Raw genomic sequence first — 18,561 nt, 5'->3', positions numbered from 1 at the left:
TCTGAAAACTAGTAGGCAGTTCATGCAGACTGGCCTGGAGGGCATGGGGAGAAGAGCAGAACTCAGCATATGCAACACAGCTTGTACGTAGTACCCTCAGAACAAGAGTAGTCTAAATGCCAAGGGGTTGCTCTGGGGTATTAGAGTCACAGGAAGTGTAATAAAGGATAACAGTGGTGTCTGATCAAGGGAGGAGATGCTTGGGGCACCTCGGTGGCTCAGTCAGTTAAGCATCTGACTTCGGCTCAGGTCATAATCTCACGGTTGGGGGGTTTGAGCCCCGCATCTGGCTCTGTGCTGACAGTGCAGAGCCTGCTTGGGATTCTCTCTCTCTCCCTCTGCCTCTGTTCCTCCCTTGCTCATTCTCTCTCTCTAAGTAAACAAACAAACTTAAAAAAAAACAAACAAACAGACCTTTAAAAAAAAACAGGGAGGAGATGATTTTCCTCCTTTCAAGTGTTAGCACCATGTAAATCAGAAGAAGGGTGCACAGCCTCTAAGTTAGCTCTCAGGAAGAGCTAATAAGTTGATGCCCTAGGAACAAGACAAAAATTCCAGACACAAAAACTGCCAATTTACTAGCAATATCTTCAAGGTAAGACATTATAGCACTTTAAAATGTAGGCAATCATCACCACGGTGGACATAATGCAGGGAGGAATTAAGAATAAATTAACTCTATTGAGGAATAAATTATGTGTTTCACTTGATAAATAAATAGGATGTTATTTTCTTTAAAAAAAAAAAAAAGGACCAAGTCCATTTTTAAACAGTTAAAAATTTTAATCTAGTTTAGCTGAGTTCAACAAAGATTTGTTGAATGCTAAGATTCAAGTACTGTCAGGTCCCAGGGATATCAAGATGGCTATGACAGGATCTTGACCCTTGAATAGCTCACTCCCGCCTGCTGATGACATGCTAATTAGCTTTAGATACAGACTTGGTATAAGATTCGCAGCCGCTGCAAGATTGTGACATCCCGGCATTTCTTCAGTCTGTTTGCATGTATGATATGCAGCACACTTGCACAAAAACACCTGTATCCACAGGGACATTTAGTTCCAGTGATGACACTGAAAACTGAGTTATTTGAATGTTCACATATCATTTTTTCCAGGAGATACACCACTTTTTCAAAGGGAAAGAGCTAGAGTAATTTTATATAACTGCCTCAGGGTGCTGTACTCAGCCAGTAAACCTGGTTTCCATTTCTCGCTGCGCAGCCACTCCTTAGCAAGGAACCTTTAACAAGGTGCCTAATTTTTTTCTCCCATTTATTTTACTCAACATAAAATAGGATCAGGACAGGGTGGGGGTGGGGAAGTGCGGTAAAGAGAGGAGAAACAATAACGACCTTAATGTTGCTAGGATGAGTTAGATGAGCATAAAATTCTTCTTTATTTGTTGGAGGAAAGATGTAGGAAAAGAGGTATTAGTGGTAATCATAGCTAATATCAAGTTTAAGAAATAATGTCAGGTATTGTTAGTCTAACAATAATTTGATGAACTATTTTTAATCTAACAGATTATTTCCAAGCAGGTAATATTTTTCCACGTATAGAAAAAATAGCTTATTTTTTGAAGCCTTTCGAATGTCTCACTTAAAATAGACAAAACTAATGCTGTCGATACTTAGCTACAGGTGAAACTGAAAAACAACTTAACGGTTTAAAACTAGTTTTAAAACAGTTTATAGCAGTTTGTTCCTCTTCCCTACCAACAGCGATGAAAAATAACAACAGCAACAAAAAAGCAAGACCAAAAAAATTTAAAAGCTCTTGTTACATGTGAATTATAGGACACTAGAAAAGACAGTTTATATGATAAGCAATGTGGTTTAAATTTTGCTTCACTGTTATCTAGAAAGTTTGCATGGCCCAGGTAAATTCTATAGCAATGAATCTCTGAACAGTAGCATCTTCCTCTTCAAGGTTTTACTTACTTCAAAACCCCTGTCGTAAAACATAATTCGGGGTAGCAAAGTAGAAGGGAGTGAGCGGTGGCACAAATTAAGAGAAGAGCGTTAAAGAAATCAACCCAAAAAGTTTTTATGTAGTTGATCCCAAACCTTATTTGAAAAGTCTGAATAGGATGAAAGGTTTTCTCTATTCACTAGTTTCACTTAATCCTCAGTCTAAACATTTGCCCCAATAAACATTAGATTATTTTTATGTTAGCTATAAAGCTGTCAGTCCTCAATAAACAGATACACTCCCGGTGGTTTTACCTTTGCTGTCAAAGAATTGTCAATATGCATACTGGCTCTTTAAATTAAAACAAACACACAGGAAGAGAAATGTAAAACAGAATCATGCAGAGTTTAACAGGAGGCTGCAGAAATCCTAAATAAATGATAGTCCAAAGAGATGATGTTGATTAGAAGTTCAGTATACTGTGATATAAAGTCGTCAGTGCGTTGTTAGCGCTGTCTCCTTGTCTCCCTGTCGCTGTTGTTGCTGTCTCCTTAATGGAATGCTGTGATCTCCCCTATCCAGGTAAGCCAGACCCTTACTTTAGTGTGTCTCAATTAAATTTTATGTCTGATGTGTCTATTTGTCATAGAAAAAGAAACAAGCTCAGTGAAAGGGACACTTTGAAGATTTTTATTTCCTATGGGGACAGTTTACTTCTGTCTGGAAAGTGCCTTCATACCTTTCGCAGTTTGTTTCCCTGTGATTGAGAATGGTTATACAAGAGATGCGAAGAGATATGGAGGATTGGAAAATGCAAATCTATTTTCTGGTGGAATCTCCACCAATTTTGCAGTTGCTTTTCAAAGGATTTTTCCACAAAGGCATTTAATAGAACCATGTGACTGAAACAACTATTTTTGCTCATAGAGTTATTTCATTGCAGAATTAAGCTTTTAGAAGGCCAGCGTTGTGTCTTTTAAATGTACTCTCTGTGTTGCTTAACAGAGGGCTGTGCATATATGGGCAGTCACTAAATACTATTTGCTTGCTGGGCTACAAGCGTTCTTTCAAGGTTGGTAAAGAAACAGCATAAATATAGAAAATATACAGAAATCTGTTCTTAGCTAGAATAATATTGTTTGCCCTTCATCTCCTATATCAAAAAGCTATATAAACTTTAGGGAACCGGGTCCAAAACCACAGAGCATTTAAGAGATACTTAATAAAGTGATTGTCCACTATCACAAAAGAGGCTGTTCTTTTAATTTTGTTCACTTTAATTCTGGCTGAAATGAGTAGCTCTTTTTTTTTTTTTCTAGAAAGAAAGGAAACAAACAAGCAAAGAAAGAATGAAAGGGTCTTTTATATTGAAGGGTCCAAAATAAGAGATTAAAATAGGATGCGGGGCACTTAGAAATGTAACCTGGAAGAACAAAGAGTTTGAGGAAAAGAGAGCTGAAGGCAAATATATTGGGAATCTTGAGGTCCTGATGAATACTCCCTTTGTTCTATATAATAAATGTATGATCTTCCTTGCCAAGGCTGAAAGAAATGGATTTCCCAAGGAATGTCCCATCACTGGAGAAGAGATCTGCCATCAAAAGCCATCATGCTCTGAGGAGGTGTAGCAAAAAGATTAAACAGTTAAGACAAATGATGAGGTAAGGGAAGAAATGAAGACAGGGATGTAGAAAAAGTAAAATGTCAGCATCCTGAAAATGAGATCCACAAACATGAAAGGAGGAAATGGAGACTGTCAACTTTAAACCCATGTTTTGTATCTTGTGGCCTTGAGCAATTTGGAGTTCAAGGAGAAAGACGGGACATTCTGTTCATCACGGTATTGTTTCCAATATGTCAAACATACATAACAGAGCCTATGCCAAAATATATCCAGTAATATCCCATTGTCCAGAAGGAACATCTGAATAAATGTATAGGTCACATTACAAGAAGAGTTTAGTGCCCTGGCAGATGTCACCAAGCAATTGGTTTCTCAACTTTCTATTTATTGTCAGAAATTTGCAACTAGCCAGTCAGCCAAAACAGAACAATTTATGTGTCTTAAAAAAAAGTATTTCTTGTAAAGCAATGTAGAGCACATGGGTTCAAATTCCAACAACCCATGAAACATCAGACAAGTTGCATGAACTTTTTGACTTTGGTTGATGCATCAGTAAAATGGGAAGAATGATGGCTCCTCCCCCACAGGTTGTTGTGAGAACATAACTGAGTTAGTGTATATAAGGCACTTAGCAAAGTACCTAGCCCCTGGTAAATTATGATCATTTTATTTGCTTAAAATGAATTAAAAAATGTATGATTCCCCTGCAAAAATGTTATTATTATTATTTCCATACTTATTCAATCAGCTAAGTACAATATGGAGTGACTACTACTGAATGCCAGTAGGATGAAACATGTTCCATCGTATTTAGAATTTATAAAATAATTAATGAATTACATGCTGACAATGTAATATGTGGGTTGAAAACTCACTTACTTAATTCTGATTTTCAGTTACAGAATTTTTCAAGATTTCCATTTAAGTCTTTAAAAAAACAGATTTCATATCTCTGGTGAAATTCCCCATCTTTTCTTTTACTTTTTCTTAAAAAAATTTTTTTAATGTTTGTTTCTGAGAGAGACAGAGACAGAGTGCAAGCAGGGAAGGGGCGGAGAGAGAAACACACACACACAGAATCTGAAGCAGGTTCCAGGCTCTGAGCCATCAGCACAGAGCCTGATGTGGGGCTGGAACTCATGAACTGTGAGATCATGACCTGAGCCAAAGTCAGACACTTAACCGACGGAGCCACCCTAGTGCCCCTCTTTTACTTTTTCAAACGTACTTATTATATATACTTTTAAAAGCTCCTGTTGGTTAAACATAGAATTACCATATGATCCAGAAATTCCATTTCTGAAAATATACTCAAAAAAATTGAAAGCAGGGTTTTGAAGAAATATTTGTCCACTGTTAATAGTAGCCATTGTTCACAATAATCAAAGGGAGCAAACAACCCAACTACCCACTGACACATGACGGATAAACACAGTATGGTATATACATACAATGGAATATTATTCAGCCTTTAAAAGGAAGGAAAGTTGGGGGCACCTGGTTGGCTCAGTCAGTTGAACATCTGACTTCGGCTCAGGTCATGATCTTACAATCCATGAGTTCAAACTCAGACCCTGGAGGCTGCTTCGGATTCTGTGTCTCCCTCTCTCTCTGCCCCTCCCTGCTTGCACTCTGTCTCTGCCTCTCTCCGAAAAATAAATAGACATGAAAAAAAAAGGAAGGAAATTTGGACACATGCTGCAACATGGATGAACCTTGAAGACATTATGCCAGGTGAAATAAGCCAGTTGCAAAACGACCAGTACTGCGTGATTCCCTTTATGTGAAGTACTTACAGTGGTCAAATTCATATATACGGAAAGTAGAGTGATGGCTTCCAGGGGCTGTGGGGCAGGGGAGAAGTAGGGAGTAACTGTTCAATGATAATATAGTGCAATGTGGGAAGATGAAAACATTCTGGAGATGGATGGTGGTCGTGGTTTCATAACAAAGTGTAAGTCCTTAATGCCACTGAACTGTATATTTAACCATGATTAAATGGTAAATTTTATGTTATGGAAATGTTGCCACAGTAAAAATCAAAAATTAAAAAGTCACTGTCTGATAATTCCAAAATTTGAGTCACTTATTGTTTCTGTTTCTCCTGATATTTGGTTCTTTGGTCTTTTTCCCCCTAGACCCTGTGATTGTTTTAATTGAATGTAGGACATTGTGAATAAAAAAAAAAATCAAAGAGCCTCTGGATGCTGGTATTTGAATAAATGTTTTCCTAGCAAACGGATGGAATATAGTAGACCATCTTCATCTAGCTGAGGCTTGGACTTAGGCTTTGTTAGAAACAATGTAATTAGGGGCATCTGAGTGGCTCAGTTGGTTAAGCGTCTGACTCTTGATTTCAGCTCAGGTCATGATCTTCTGGTTGGTGGGATCGAGCCCTGCATCGGGCTCCTCCCTGACAGTGCAGAGCCCACTTGGGGCTCTCTTTTCCTCTCTTTCTGCCCCTCCCTTGCTTGTGTTCTCTCTTCCTCTCTCTCAAAATAAATAAACTTAAAAAAAAAAGAAACAATGTATTTATATTTTGCCTTATTCCTAGGACAGGGCCCTTACTGTTGGGAGTGGACATTCTAAGTCTCAACTAAAAACCTGTTGTGTTTACCAGAACTCTTCACCTGGCTGGGCTTGAACTCGAACCTTTGTCTCCCCAGCATCATGGGACTGCTGAACTCTCTGTTCCTCTCCATAGTCTCTCGGCTTCTGGGACTTTGTTTGTTTGGTTGTTTGTTTGGTTGTTTGGCTGAGTTTGTTGGAGTTTTTTCCTGTTCACTTGCAGTTTAGGAGTTGGCAAATGCCTCAAGGGGAAGTTGCGTATAAACCCAAAGTTCACTTCTCTCTAGTTTCTCTCTTCTGTGGGATTTTTGCTTCTCATGTCCCAGCCATACGATAGCTCTGAACACCAATCTCCAACTTTGGCCTCAAATAAGACTTGGTCTTAACTCCCTTCCCCAGCCTTCCCACAAGGCTTAGCAAAGAATGGAAAAAGACTGAGTAAATGTAGAGTTCACTGAGGTGGGCTTTCTTCCCTCCGATCTTGTAGCGCCTTGCAAGTTCTGCCTGCTTTGATGACTCTCTAATGCCTTCAAAAGCAGTTTTGTGTACTTTGTCCAACGTTTGCAGTTGTTTTCAGCAGAAGGCTTGTTCTGGTACAAACTATTCTGTGGTTGCAAGAACCAAAAGTTAGTTTGCATAGTCTTTTAAGAGTCTAACTCTTTTTTTTAAATTTTTGCTTAATGTTTATTTTTGAGAGAGGACAGAGTGTGAGCAGGGGAAGGGGCAGAGAGAGAGGGAGACACAGAATCTGAAGCAGGCTCCAGGCTCTGAGCTGTCAGCACAGAGCCCGATGTGGGGCTTGAACTCATGAACTGTGAGATCATGACCTAAGCCGGACACTTAATCAACCGAGCCACCCAGGCATTCCAAGAGTCTAACTCTTGATTTGCCTCTAATTCTGTTGTAAATATTCTTTTGCTTTTACTTTAACTCATCTTTTTATTGACCAGAATATTTGGTTTATATTTATACTGTACTGGCTCACTGTGTTTATTAAACCCTAGGCAGGTAAGTGTTATAAGTACAACAGTGAAGATAGAACACATTCTAAGCAAGGTGGGTAGGTTGTTGGCCTTTGCTTGGATCTTCATCAGCCCTTCCCATTTCCCTAACAAAACTTGGCAATGCCACCACCTGGCAACACCTGTCAATAGGGAATCCCCTGAATCCAAAAACTAAATGCCCAAATCCAACTAATATGAAACTAGAAATCATTCAATTAAACTCAGCAAACATAAATTGGATGATGATTACATACAAAGAATTGTATGATACACTTTAGAAGCCCCAAAGAGATTTCATCAGAGCTCTACACATTTAAATAACTGTGAATAGTTTAAATAATTAGCTACAATATAAATTAATTGTAATGAAATCAGTTAAAAATTATTGTGTGCAGACTTAAACATCATCTATTAAACTAAGTGCTGGCAACATAGTAGATACTAGTATTCCATGCAACAAATAAAGAAACAGAAGTACAATGACATTAAGTAATTTGCCAAGGTTCCCAAATTCACATGTGGGGTTCTAATCTAGGTCTCTTACACTCTGAAGAAGGTGCCATAAGAGAGCAGGTAGAGAAAATTATTCCCATTTTGGATAATGAGAGAAGGCATTAAAGAAAAGGTAGCATACCAGCTGGGCACTTATAGATGACCAGAATTACCAGAGCTGGACAAAAGAAAAAAATGCCATTCTGGGCTGATGAACGTGTATGAGGAAAAGCACAGAAAATTGTTTTAGGAGTTATAATTGGTCCAGAAGGGCTTGAACACAGAGGCTTGTGATGACACTAGGTAAGACAAAGCTGGAAGACTCAAAGCAGATATGGAGAGTCCCAAATAAATACCACGTTGAGGGTTTCAGATTTGTTTGTGTATTTTTTTTTATCATCACACAATTTCTGTGGATCAGGCACCTAGGCATGGCTTAGGTATGTGTCCCTGACTCAAGGTCTCTCATGGGACTGTAGTCAAACTATCAGTTGGGCCTGAGGTCTTGTCTGGTTCCCACAGGTGGTTGTGGGTAGGATTCAGTTCCAAGTTGTCGTTAAACAGAGGCCTTCAATTTCTCATTGGTTATTGGCCCGAGCTACCTTAAATTCCTTGCCACACGGGCTCCTCCATAGTGGAGCTTACTTCAAAGCAATAAAAATGTAAGAAACCACAAGAGCAAGAAGAATAAGAAGTGTCTAACTAGATGCAAGCCAGTTTTTTATATACTAATCTCAAAAGTGACATTTCATAATTTCTGCCTTTTTCTCTTCATTACAAGAGAGTCAATAAACCTAATCTCTGCTTAAAAGGAGGGGATTATACAAGGACATAAATACAAGGGGGCAGGGATCAGTAGGGCCATCTTAGTGGCACCCTATCACATGGATCAACAGGAAATCAACAAAGATTTACGAATGTGCAGGTGACATAATTTGGCTATCAGCATTCACACGAAAGACTAGAAAGTCATTCAAAATTTCTCCTTCTCACTCAACACCGCTATCCATCATCAATTCACTCCAAGGAGTTTAGTTGTCAGCATTTTCTCTTTAGAGCGGTACATAAAATGATAGCACATCTTACAATCATCCGTGTCTTAGATCCCACAGAAAAGGACAGGAGTCCTATGGTGACTTCTGAGAGAGCAGTTTGAAAATACAGGTGTAGACAGAAGTCAGACCATGTGAATTAAGGAGTGAACAAGTGGTCAAGAAATATTTTTGGAATCTAACACATATATTTTTTCACACATGAAGCCAGATCTCTAGTAATTGATATGTCCTGTTGTTGAATGGATTACATTGAAATATTCTTTTAATTTTGGTCCCTTTATAAATAGTGCCAACTTCTGGGAATTTTAGTATTTGAGTTTTGAAATGCATGTTGACCTATTCACTGAAAACTGTTAGGATACAAAATGGTAAGGACACCAGACCATGTCCTTTTTCTCATTTTGGTTCTTGATTCTTCTAATTTAGGAAAAGCTTCATGCAAAGCAATCTAAGAACTAATTCATCTAACAGAAAATTACAAACTCTCCTTAGTAGTTTCCAAAACTCATCTCACACTTTATCTCCTTTTTTGTTGCCACTGAGACTGTGTCTACATTAGAATTCCTGGTACCCAGGGCTTTGTTTCCCTACAAGTTCACTGTGGCCAAAGAGCATTATGAACAGTGTTTATCAACAGGAGAACAAGGCCACTGAATATGGCTGGTCATATTCCTTTAGATTTTGGTGACCACATATTTTGACATATATAGCAGTCATAGGTGATTTTCACCCCATCTGATAATTCATCCAAGAAACTTTGATTAAATGCCTTATCTCAGGTTTCATGAGGTTTTCCTGGTTATTATCCAATATTCAAGTTGAGTTAGGCAAAGGTACTAACAAGTCAAATAACTAAGTTCATGCCGTGTGTGTTTTTTTTTTTTAATTTTGATGGTACATTTATTTAACATATCCAAAACATCATTTCCACATGTAATTCTTTTGCATTCTTTTTTATACACAAATTCTTTACATTCCTTTTACACACAAAGTTTTCAAAATCTGGTACGTGTTTTACACTTAAAGCACATCTCAGTTAAGTTCCTTTTGAACAGGGCTCTGTCCAAAGGATTATGGACCTCTATCTTGGTCTCATGGGATGATGGTGGCACACTTCAGAATACATTTTCAGTCCAATTGCATTTGTTCAAGATGTGATTTAAAGAAAAAGCACACCTTTGTTTTCTTTGAGTGCTGATCTTAGGAACCAATCTATTATTCTGGGACTCTCACTAACCTCCTTTCTGCTGAAGTTTGCTGGTTTGCAGAATGTAATCAACCATAGCAGATACTACCTTCTCCTACTTCCCACCCCTCTGGGCGCTATTCAGCAAAGTGATATGAGATATGTGACAATGTTTTGAACCCATAATGGGGACAGCATAAATCTGAGGTGTAGCTTCTGCTATTACTAATACCACTATTAAGTTATTGACAGAATAGGGAGCATGATACAGGATGCAGAAGATCTTGGATGAAAGGTCACCCCAACAAACAGCAGCTATGGGATGCTGGGCAAGTCCCTTATCATTCTTATCAGTTTCCCTACCAGAAAACTAGAGACCATACTCCCCACCTGCCTGTTGCCTTGTTCTTGTGAGCAACAAGTGAGGTAAGACATGTGGACACATTTCACGAACAGTAAAGGGTCAAATGGTAACAATGGTTTTGAATATAATCACTGCTATAGCAAGAGTGTCTGAACCTTTTCCTTTCCTCCAGTTTCAAACCATCTGAAATACTGGGAGGAAAGGTAAAGCTCAAGTCATGAGACTAGACAAAAACTTCACGAACTAGCGACAAGAGCATTGCAATTGGGTGACGAAACAGATTCCCAAGCAGGAACTGAACAGAAACTTAACGTAATTAACATACACTCTCCAGTGGTATCCGAGTCACGGAACTTACAGAGAAAATGTAGCAATCTAAACTATATGCAATTCAACTTAGTTTAAATACATGTATGCGGGCATGTCTGTATGTATCAATATTTTTTAACTTCTTAACAGTGTTCTAAAATATTAAAAGTCCATATAACCTTTTCTTTCCAAGGAAAATAAAATGAGATCAAATTTTCATATGACCAGGGGAGAAGACTTCCTAATAGAAGACAGAAAGATGTAATTCTATGATATCAGAGACACTAGCTGAAATCAATGAGGATGATAAAATATTAACTCCTTTAACCTTGTCATGTCAAGTTATGCCTAAGTTATTTCCTATAATAAGAGAATCAGACAAAGGTAGAAGTTTTAGGAGATTTTCTTTCTTATTCTCATCTGAAAATGTTCAGTTTAACAACCACTAGAAAAAGGATTATGGTTTTGGTAAAGACATTTTCTCCCAAGGTGACTATGCATCTAGTTCATCAGAAATCATCAGAGGAAGTTAAAATAAAGGTTTGAAAAGATTTCCATTTGGACATCTCCCATTGACTATAGAATCCCCTCATCTCCCATTAACACTCTATAAAACATGGGGAATATCTGCTCAGGCTCTGGATTGAGACGCGAATGTTCCCAAAAGACAGCTACTTCCACCCAAACAACTGGTCCTCCTTTTCCTTCTTGTCAGCACCGTGAGCTGGGAGAGGCTGTGTTTGGTCTCTTAATCAGGCCTTGCTGACGAGCTGACATCACTGCAAACGTTTTCACTTATTCTTTGGCAACACTTAAATCCTTGCCAAAGGCCAGGCAGTAAGTCTGAAAGCATTGTTAGCAAGCGGCTGGGGGAGTTGGAGTGTGACTGTCAGCTAGCAATCTATGGTGATGACAGGAGGGAAATCTAGAAGCTGAAACCATTCTAAAGGTCACCCTGTGGGCAGAACAAAAGGCCTCTGACGGAGCTCTGGGACATGGAAGCCCAGGGATGCTGCTATGTGAGCACTCTGGAAATTCATTATCCTCTCCCTGATTGTAAAGACGAATACAGCTCAAACCAGCAACTATCTGCCTTCACAGTGGTGTAAAATAATCTGGTAAAACAGAAATGCCCCATAAGGTACCAATGGCTCAACTTTCTGTGTTTTGCAACATATTCTTCTGTAATATTTTCTCTTTACCCTACATCCTTTCATTTTCAACCTTGAATTGCTAAATAATAAGAGTTTAAAGTTCTGAGCAATGTACATTTTATGACTAAAATTTTATGAGTATAACATACGGAAGCACTGATAAGCCATTTTTAAAAGGAACACAGATAATGCAGGAATAATCAGAATAGGTCCATGCCTGAATCGAGATCATCTCTTTTTTCTCATTCCAAAACTGGGGAAGATTTGGAAGAAGAAAATGGCTTCCATCTACTGGGTGCCATAATCAGGACCTGGGTACTGGGTCATTTGTAAAACCTGCCAGAAAGATTTGCTATAGTTTATTCTCCAAACTCTCACCTACTGTGTTATTTCTTTTCTTATTCTCCCCCCATCTCCCTACCTCGCTAGATGGAAGACACTTGTTGTGCCATCATTAAGAAGCCCAGGCAGGTCAGGGCAGAATCCTGTAGTGTGGAAGCAAGAGCAGCTGGGATTGTCTGCTTTCCTCCTTATCACCACAGAAAAACAAGGGAACAGGGAACCAATGGACAGCATTGGTGACTACAGTTAATAATACTGCACTGCATACTTGAAAGTTGCTAAGAGAGTAGATCATAAATGTTCTCACCAAACACACAAGAATGGTAATTATGTGAGGTGATGGATGTGTTAACTCTCCCTATCGTGGTAATCATTATGCAATGCATACGTATATATCGACTCATCACATATTACACCTTAACCTTCACAATGTTATATGTCAATTATATCTCCGTAAAGCTGAGACAAGGGAAAGCTGAAAGCTGAAAAACAAGGGAGCACTCAGTGGAGGTCCTCTGGGTACTAGGAAGGGTCTCTTCGGTAAGACAGAAAGGAGCAGAGAAGGTACTCGAGACACCAGGAAACTCACACAGAAGGCACAGTGCACATCTGGTACCCACCAAAGAATGAACTCACTATGGTACACCAGGCTTGCAAACTCAGTCAATACCCAATGATCTACTCACAATTGATTTGCACTGCAGATTATGCGCTTAGGGGCCTGGGAAACAGTCTGCAATTATTCATGTGAGTGAAAACTCTGCTCTGGTTAAGTAGCAGTGAGTGTACAGTGACCCGTGACTCACTTGTAATGTGAACTCCTGGGTCTACATATAAGACCCTCAGATAAGAGGAAACAGCCTCAGGATCCAGGGAATAGTGATGTTAAGAACCACCCACTCCAGTCTGGCTTGGCAATACTGGGTAGATGAGCTGGTTTCTGTTGGATGAGAAGTGGGGTAGAGGGGAGAGAGAAAAAGCAGCGGCAACTACGGGGCCTTGTGAAGTTGGAATGTGGCTTAGGTGGTGAGGATGCTGACTGCTCCAATAACTGTGATTCCTGCGAAGAGTTAGCCTCCATTGTCTCTTCAAGTCCAACACTTTCCCACACTTCCATGTGACAGTGAGGGGGTTTCCAGGGGCTACCCAAGAGGTTTTCTCTAGGGGTAAACTTTTCTGTTTAGAGATGGTGTTTGAAAATCACCTGGTTGTGGTACATTAGGCAAATCATGTTTTAAAAAGTAGACCCACTAAGACACCAAATTAAGGTAAAGATCTTGGAGTTAGTCCACCTGTAAAAAGGAAATGTCCAAATCTTGCCAGGTTGTTGTTGATGTTGAATTGCAGACGTCCCCCTTCCTTTGTGTCACAAGCCACTCATTCCCCTTAATGAAAACAAGAGGGAGTGATTATACCTCCTGGGGCTGTGCCATTTATGCCGTCTGAAAGGCCCTTAAACGAGTGGCACATTATCTCACACATCTGGAGTTTACCAAATTAGCCAATTATGCTGGAGCTCATAAAACGAGGCCTTAAATGTCATTTAACTAGAAAATATTATAATCACCAAGTGGTCTGATTGTAAGATGATACTTGGGGCAGCATCAGCGGTTACAGAAAACAAATCGTGAAGCAAAACACAGTTCAAATACCCCCCAAACGCAACCACATATTTTCTACAGTAATACTTTCTGAAGAATACCATATTTCTGAAGGCACCAGCAATCAACATGTTTCTCATTTGAAACTAAGTTTAATCCGACCTAGTTGTTTCCTAGTTATTTGCCTTGGGCAAACCAACGTGCATGAATTTTTCTCAGAAGAAAACTGAGGAACATGCAGGATGAGAGCCGACGGGAAACCATGAACTTATCAGATATGGAGCCGTCTGTGAGGGATGGGACAATAACTGGATTAAGAGTCTTGAGTTATCAGAGGTTTGTGGTGCTGTCTCTGAACTGACAAGATTCAGTTCACTGAGCATATATGGTCTCTCAGAGTTTTTGTACTTTACCTGAAGGAAGAGAGAAAAGCTGCTTTAAATTGCTACGTGATTTTGGGGGTAGGAATACTGAAAGTTGTAGAAGAGTTACTTAAAAATTAGGGGTTTATAGCCACTCATTTCACATTGCCTTCTTTTCATTTAATAAATAACAAAATTTGTATTTAGTAAAAGGTGATGTAAGACAATGGAAAAACCATGACATGCTGCTAGTATCTGTGTGACTTTGGGCAAGTTATTTAACTTCTCTGATCTTCAGGCACCTCATACAAAATACAGACATAATGCTGTCTTGTGTTGAGAATAGTGCTGTGTTCAATATAAGGTTTGAAAAGTCCCTAGCATCGTGTCTGTTACACTGAAGAAACAAATATCAGTTTCACGTCTTTCTTTACCTATGTCACCAGGATATCTTAAGTTCTGTTTAATTCTTTTTCCTCTTTATTTCAGGAAGAATGGCCACTAGGAGCTTACAGAAGAGGAAGAGGGAGAGACAGGCAGTCCTGGTTTTACATTAGCATAATTTATAATCCTCTCGCCCATCTGTGCGCATCTCAATCACTTTCTTTAAAGGAATGACAGGTACAAAAGAGACTAGAAAAGCTTTCAGGAGATACCCTGAAGCAGAAGGAAGTAAGATGTGATGCAAGAACACACGGTAAATGGAGACACCAGCTGCTGTTTGCCAGGAGAATTTATAAAACAAAACTAATTGGTTTTAAAGGCGCCTCATCAGCTAGGCTAACTATGTCTTCTGGGCTCACTATTTCAGGAGATGGACCTATGAGTTTATTTTTGCCAAACCTTAAAAAGAAGAAGAATCATGGTGACGATGGAGGTACTCTCAACAGTGACAAAGTTCTTCCCCGTGAGTTCTTTCTTCTCCATTAGCTAAAACTAAGAAGTTCTTGCCCAGAATTTGGAAGGCCTTTTTTTGGGCAAAGCTGGGTTGAAAAACCATGTGTTTCATTAAAGTACAATATATCTATGTTTTTAGTTCTTAAAAGAATCTTAGAAATGGTAAAGGGATTTGGACCCATGTATTTGAGCCAATGTCTCTTGGAAACATGAATTCTGGGCAGAGAAATAGGGAGCTTCATCTCTAAGAATGGTGATGAGTATCACTTCACTTTCTTACAGCAGAGAGGAAAATGGGAGATCTGTGCAGACATCAAGTATATTATCAGACTTTAATGTTCTTAAACAACAGAAAAGGAATACCTTTCAAAACCTTTAACTTGGAGGATATAGGAAAAACCAGGAGAGATGAACTGTCTTACCTATGCTAATAGTCAAATTGACTTGTGTTGTATCTCTACAGCCACAGACCGAATGGGGCTGTAGGCACCTGAGTGAGAAAAACATCTTTGAAAGCAGAGTGTACTCTAAAAGCTAAATAAGAAAATCAAAAGGAACTGCTTTCACTAGGAAAAAAAAATCAACACAACATGCATTAAAAGGTTTTCTTTTCTTTTTTTAACTTAACTCTATGAAATGTTCTTGCTCTGTATCAAAAATAACAGGCAGGGGGCGCCTGGGTGGCTCAGTCGGTTGAGCGGCTGACTTCGGCTCGGGTCATGATCTCGCGGTCCATGAGTTCGAGCCCCGCGTCGGGCTCTGTGCTGACAGCTCAGAGCCTGGAGCCTGTTTCAGATTCTGTGTCTCCCTCTCTCTGACCCTCCCCCGTTCATGCTCTGTCTCTCTCTGTCTCAAAAATAAATAAACGTTAAAAAAAAAAAATAACAGGCAGCTTTTTCTTTTGTGTTTTAACAAATATTCACATCTCTAAGACGAGAGGTCTCTGGCTTTTGGCTAATAACATGCCTAGATCTAAAGGCATTACAGAAAGTATGTCAATTTGCTCTAGAAACAATTATACATACAGTCTAGGAAAAGGCCAATTTTACTATGCAAGGACCACACATGCTGTATGTTTGTTGTATTACTTGATATCAAAGCAGAAACATCAAATTCTTCCTAACACACATGAAATAAAGAGCCTGGCTAAGGAACTCCCACATCTAATTCAGAGATATCTGTTACAGCTTACAGAACTTGGCAATGCTGCTACTACTCTTTAACTGGGAAGGAACACTGCTATTGACTATATAATACACTATGATTTGTTTAACTTTATGTATATTTTGGGTAAACTGAGCATGAGTTTGATCCCAACTGTCATAAATGCACGTATATTACCAACGCGCAGCACTTAGGTACCACATCACCACAGTAATAATAGCAAGAATTTGCTGCTTCTTTGTCACTAGATCTTCTAAAGATATTTAATCAGGTATCGAGATCTTATCATAACTTCAGAAGGGGTAGTCAATAGCAAGAATTATCATCTCTGTTTCATTTTGCATCATTACGATTTTGATCTGATGACATTTATTCATTTAACATGCACTTACTATCTTTACTCAGTGCTAAACACAGGCACAGGGGATACAAAGCTAAATGAGAAATTGCCCTTAGGGCGAGAGAAAGGAGATAGACAGAAAACAGCCATAATAAATTAGACAGGTGCATGCTATATTTTGTATAGCATATAAGAGTGATTGGTAAAGAAAGCGTGTGGTAGAGAAAAGATGGTCAGAGGGGGAGAAATGTGAGGGCACTCTTGAATGAGGAGGATAGTTTCTTGTGTGGATGAGGGGGTTGGTCCTGCAGGAATAAGATAAAGACTAGCATGCAAAGCTGTGAGAATGTGAGCAGGCTGGCTGTTTTTAGAGCAGATCTGTGAATGGGGAACGAGCCTAGAGAAAAGGAGGGCCATACTAGGCTATGCTAGGGCCATACTAGGAAGGGCTCTGTACCATGATAAGTTTAGACTTTATACTGCAGGGCATATTTTTATATATTAACCAAATACTCCAAAATTAAAATAATTAAAACAGTATAATGCTGGCAGAGAGATAGATAAACTGATGAAACAGAATAAGAAATGGAGAAAGAGAATAGAAAATTTAGATGATGTATACGTGGACGTTTAATACACAAAAAAGATAGCATTTCCAACGAGGGAGTAACAGATGGATTTTTCAACACGTGGTGTTTGGACAATTGACTAGCCATTTGAAAATAAAATTTAATTTCTATATGCCACACAGCACATTAAAAAAACAATTCTCAGACGGATTAATGACTTAAATGTCAAACATACCAGAAGAAAATGTTTATAATCTTGGGGCTAAAATATCCTTTTTTCTAATGTGACAATAGGGTCAGATATCACAAAGAACAAGATAGATATAATCACAAAACCACAATCTTCAAAAATCGCAAAGTTCTGAAAGGTGTAAGACATTGTAGCTCTAAGACAAATGACAAGCTGGGGAAAATATTTGCAATCTATGTCATTGTTAAAGAATTAGTACCTATAATATATACGGAGCTCCTACCAATCAATAAAAACTCTAACTTAAGAGAAATGGACAAGAATATAAATAAGCAATTCATAAAAGAAATGACATTTAATGGTATAAAAGCATGCTCAATCCCAGTTATAATCAAAAGAATGCTTATAGACAATTTATTTTTCACCTATTAGATTCTTTTTTTAAAGTTTACTTATTTCTTTTGTGAGAGAGAGAGAGGAAGCAGGAGAGGGGCAAAGAGAGAGAGAGAGAGAGAGAGGGAGATATTGAGAGAGAGAGAAGCTCAAGCAGGCTCCACACTGTCAATGCAGAGTCCAACACGGGGCTTGAACCCTCAAACTGTGAGATCATGACCTGAGATGAAATCAAGAGTCAGACGCTAAATCGACTGAGCCACCCAGGCATCTATGTAAAAAAAATACTCTTTATCTGATCGTCTAGTAGACAGAATAACAAATGTGACACATCAACTTTTGACACAGTTCTGTTTTGATTGAATATTCATAAGCTGCAATGCAAATAAGGAACACATTTGGGCACTATATTCAAGAATCAAAATAAAGAACTATTACATTTAGATAGGTGCTGTTATGAGAATTTGAAAAAAATCTTAATGGCACAAAATAGAAATTGTCTTCTAGTCAGCAAATTGAATATTAATATCATTTTTGTGGTAGTTCTTATGGTATACATATTTAGTTTTCAATTGTATTATCAGGAAAAACTAAAAAAAATGTGGGAAGGCACCCTTTTAAATATTTTCCCCTAATAACACTAGGAAAATGAAACATTAAAAATGAAAAAAACATGTAGTAATATGTTAAATGTCTATATCAACATAAAGTCCATACATGAAGAACTGTACTTACCCTTCTATTCGGAAAATTGTTCGAAAACTGTCTCCCAAGCTTTTATAACTGTTTGGATCAGTTGCACATCTCTGAATCTGGAACCTAGAAACAAAATCAAACAAAAAATCGAAGTTAAGGAATTGCCAAATGACTTCCCTCATTTTTCAAAGTCTTAGGAAACTCAGCCTTTTCAGGTTAATCTAAAATATTCTGGTTTTTGCTATCGATTTTATTGATTTATTTGCCTCATATAATCCATACCTTATTTTTGTAGCCTTTAAAATTCTATTTCTCTGTATTTTAATAGAAACTATAGA

At 38.5% G+C, this 18,561-nt stretch overlaps 1 protein-coding gene across 13 annotated transcripts in view; it reads right to left on the bottom strand.

The window, feature by feature from the left end:
• SLC25A21 (solute carrier family 25 member 21) overlaps nt 1–18,561 on the bottom strand; it is a 483,599-nt gene that overhangs the window by 116,999 nt on the left and 348,039 nt on the right. For all 13 annotated transcript variants that reach the window (XM_049611607.1, XM_049611614.1, XM_049611618.1 and 10 more), the window contains one exon: nt 18,263–18,346. In XM_049611607.1, the coding sequence (XP_049467564.1) occupies nt 18,263–18,346 (84 nt within the window). The remainder of the gene's footprint in view (nt 1–18,262; nt 18,347–18,561) is intronic.

This window comes from Panthera uncia (genome assembly GCF_023721935.1).
Source record: "Panthera uncia isolate 11264 chromosome B3 unlocalized genomic scaffold, Puncia_PCG_1.0 HiC_scaffold_1, whole genome shotgun sequence".
Taxonomy (NCBI): domain Eukaryota; kingdom Metazoa; phylum Chordata; class Mammalia; order Carnivora; family Felidae; genus Panthera; species Panthera uncia.
This window is presented reverse-complemented; position numbering and strand designations above follow the sequence as displayed.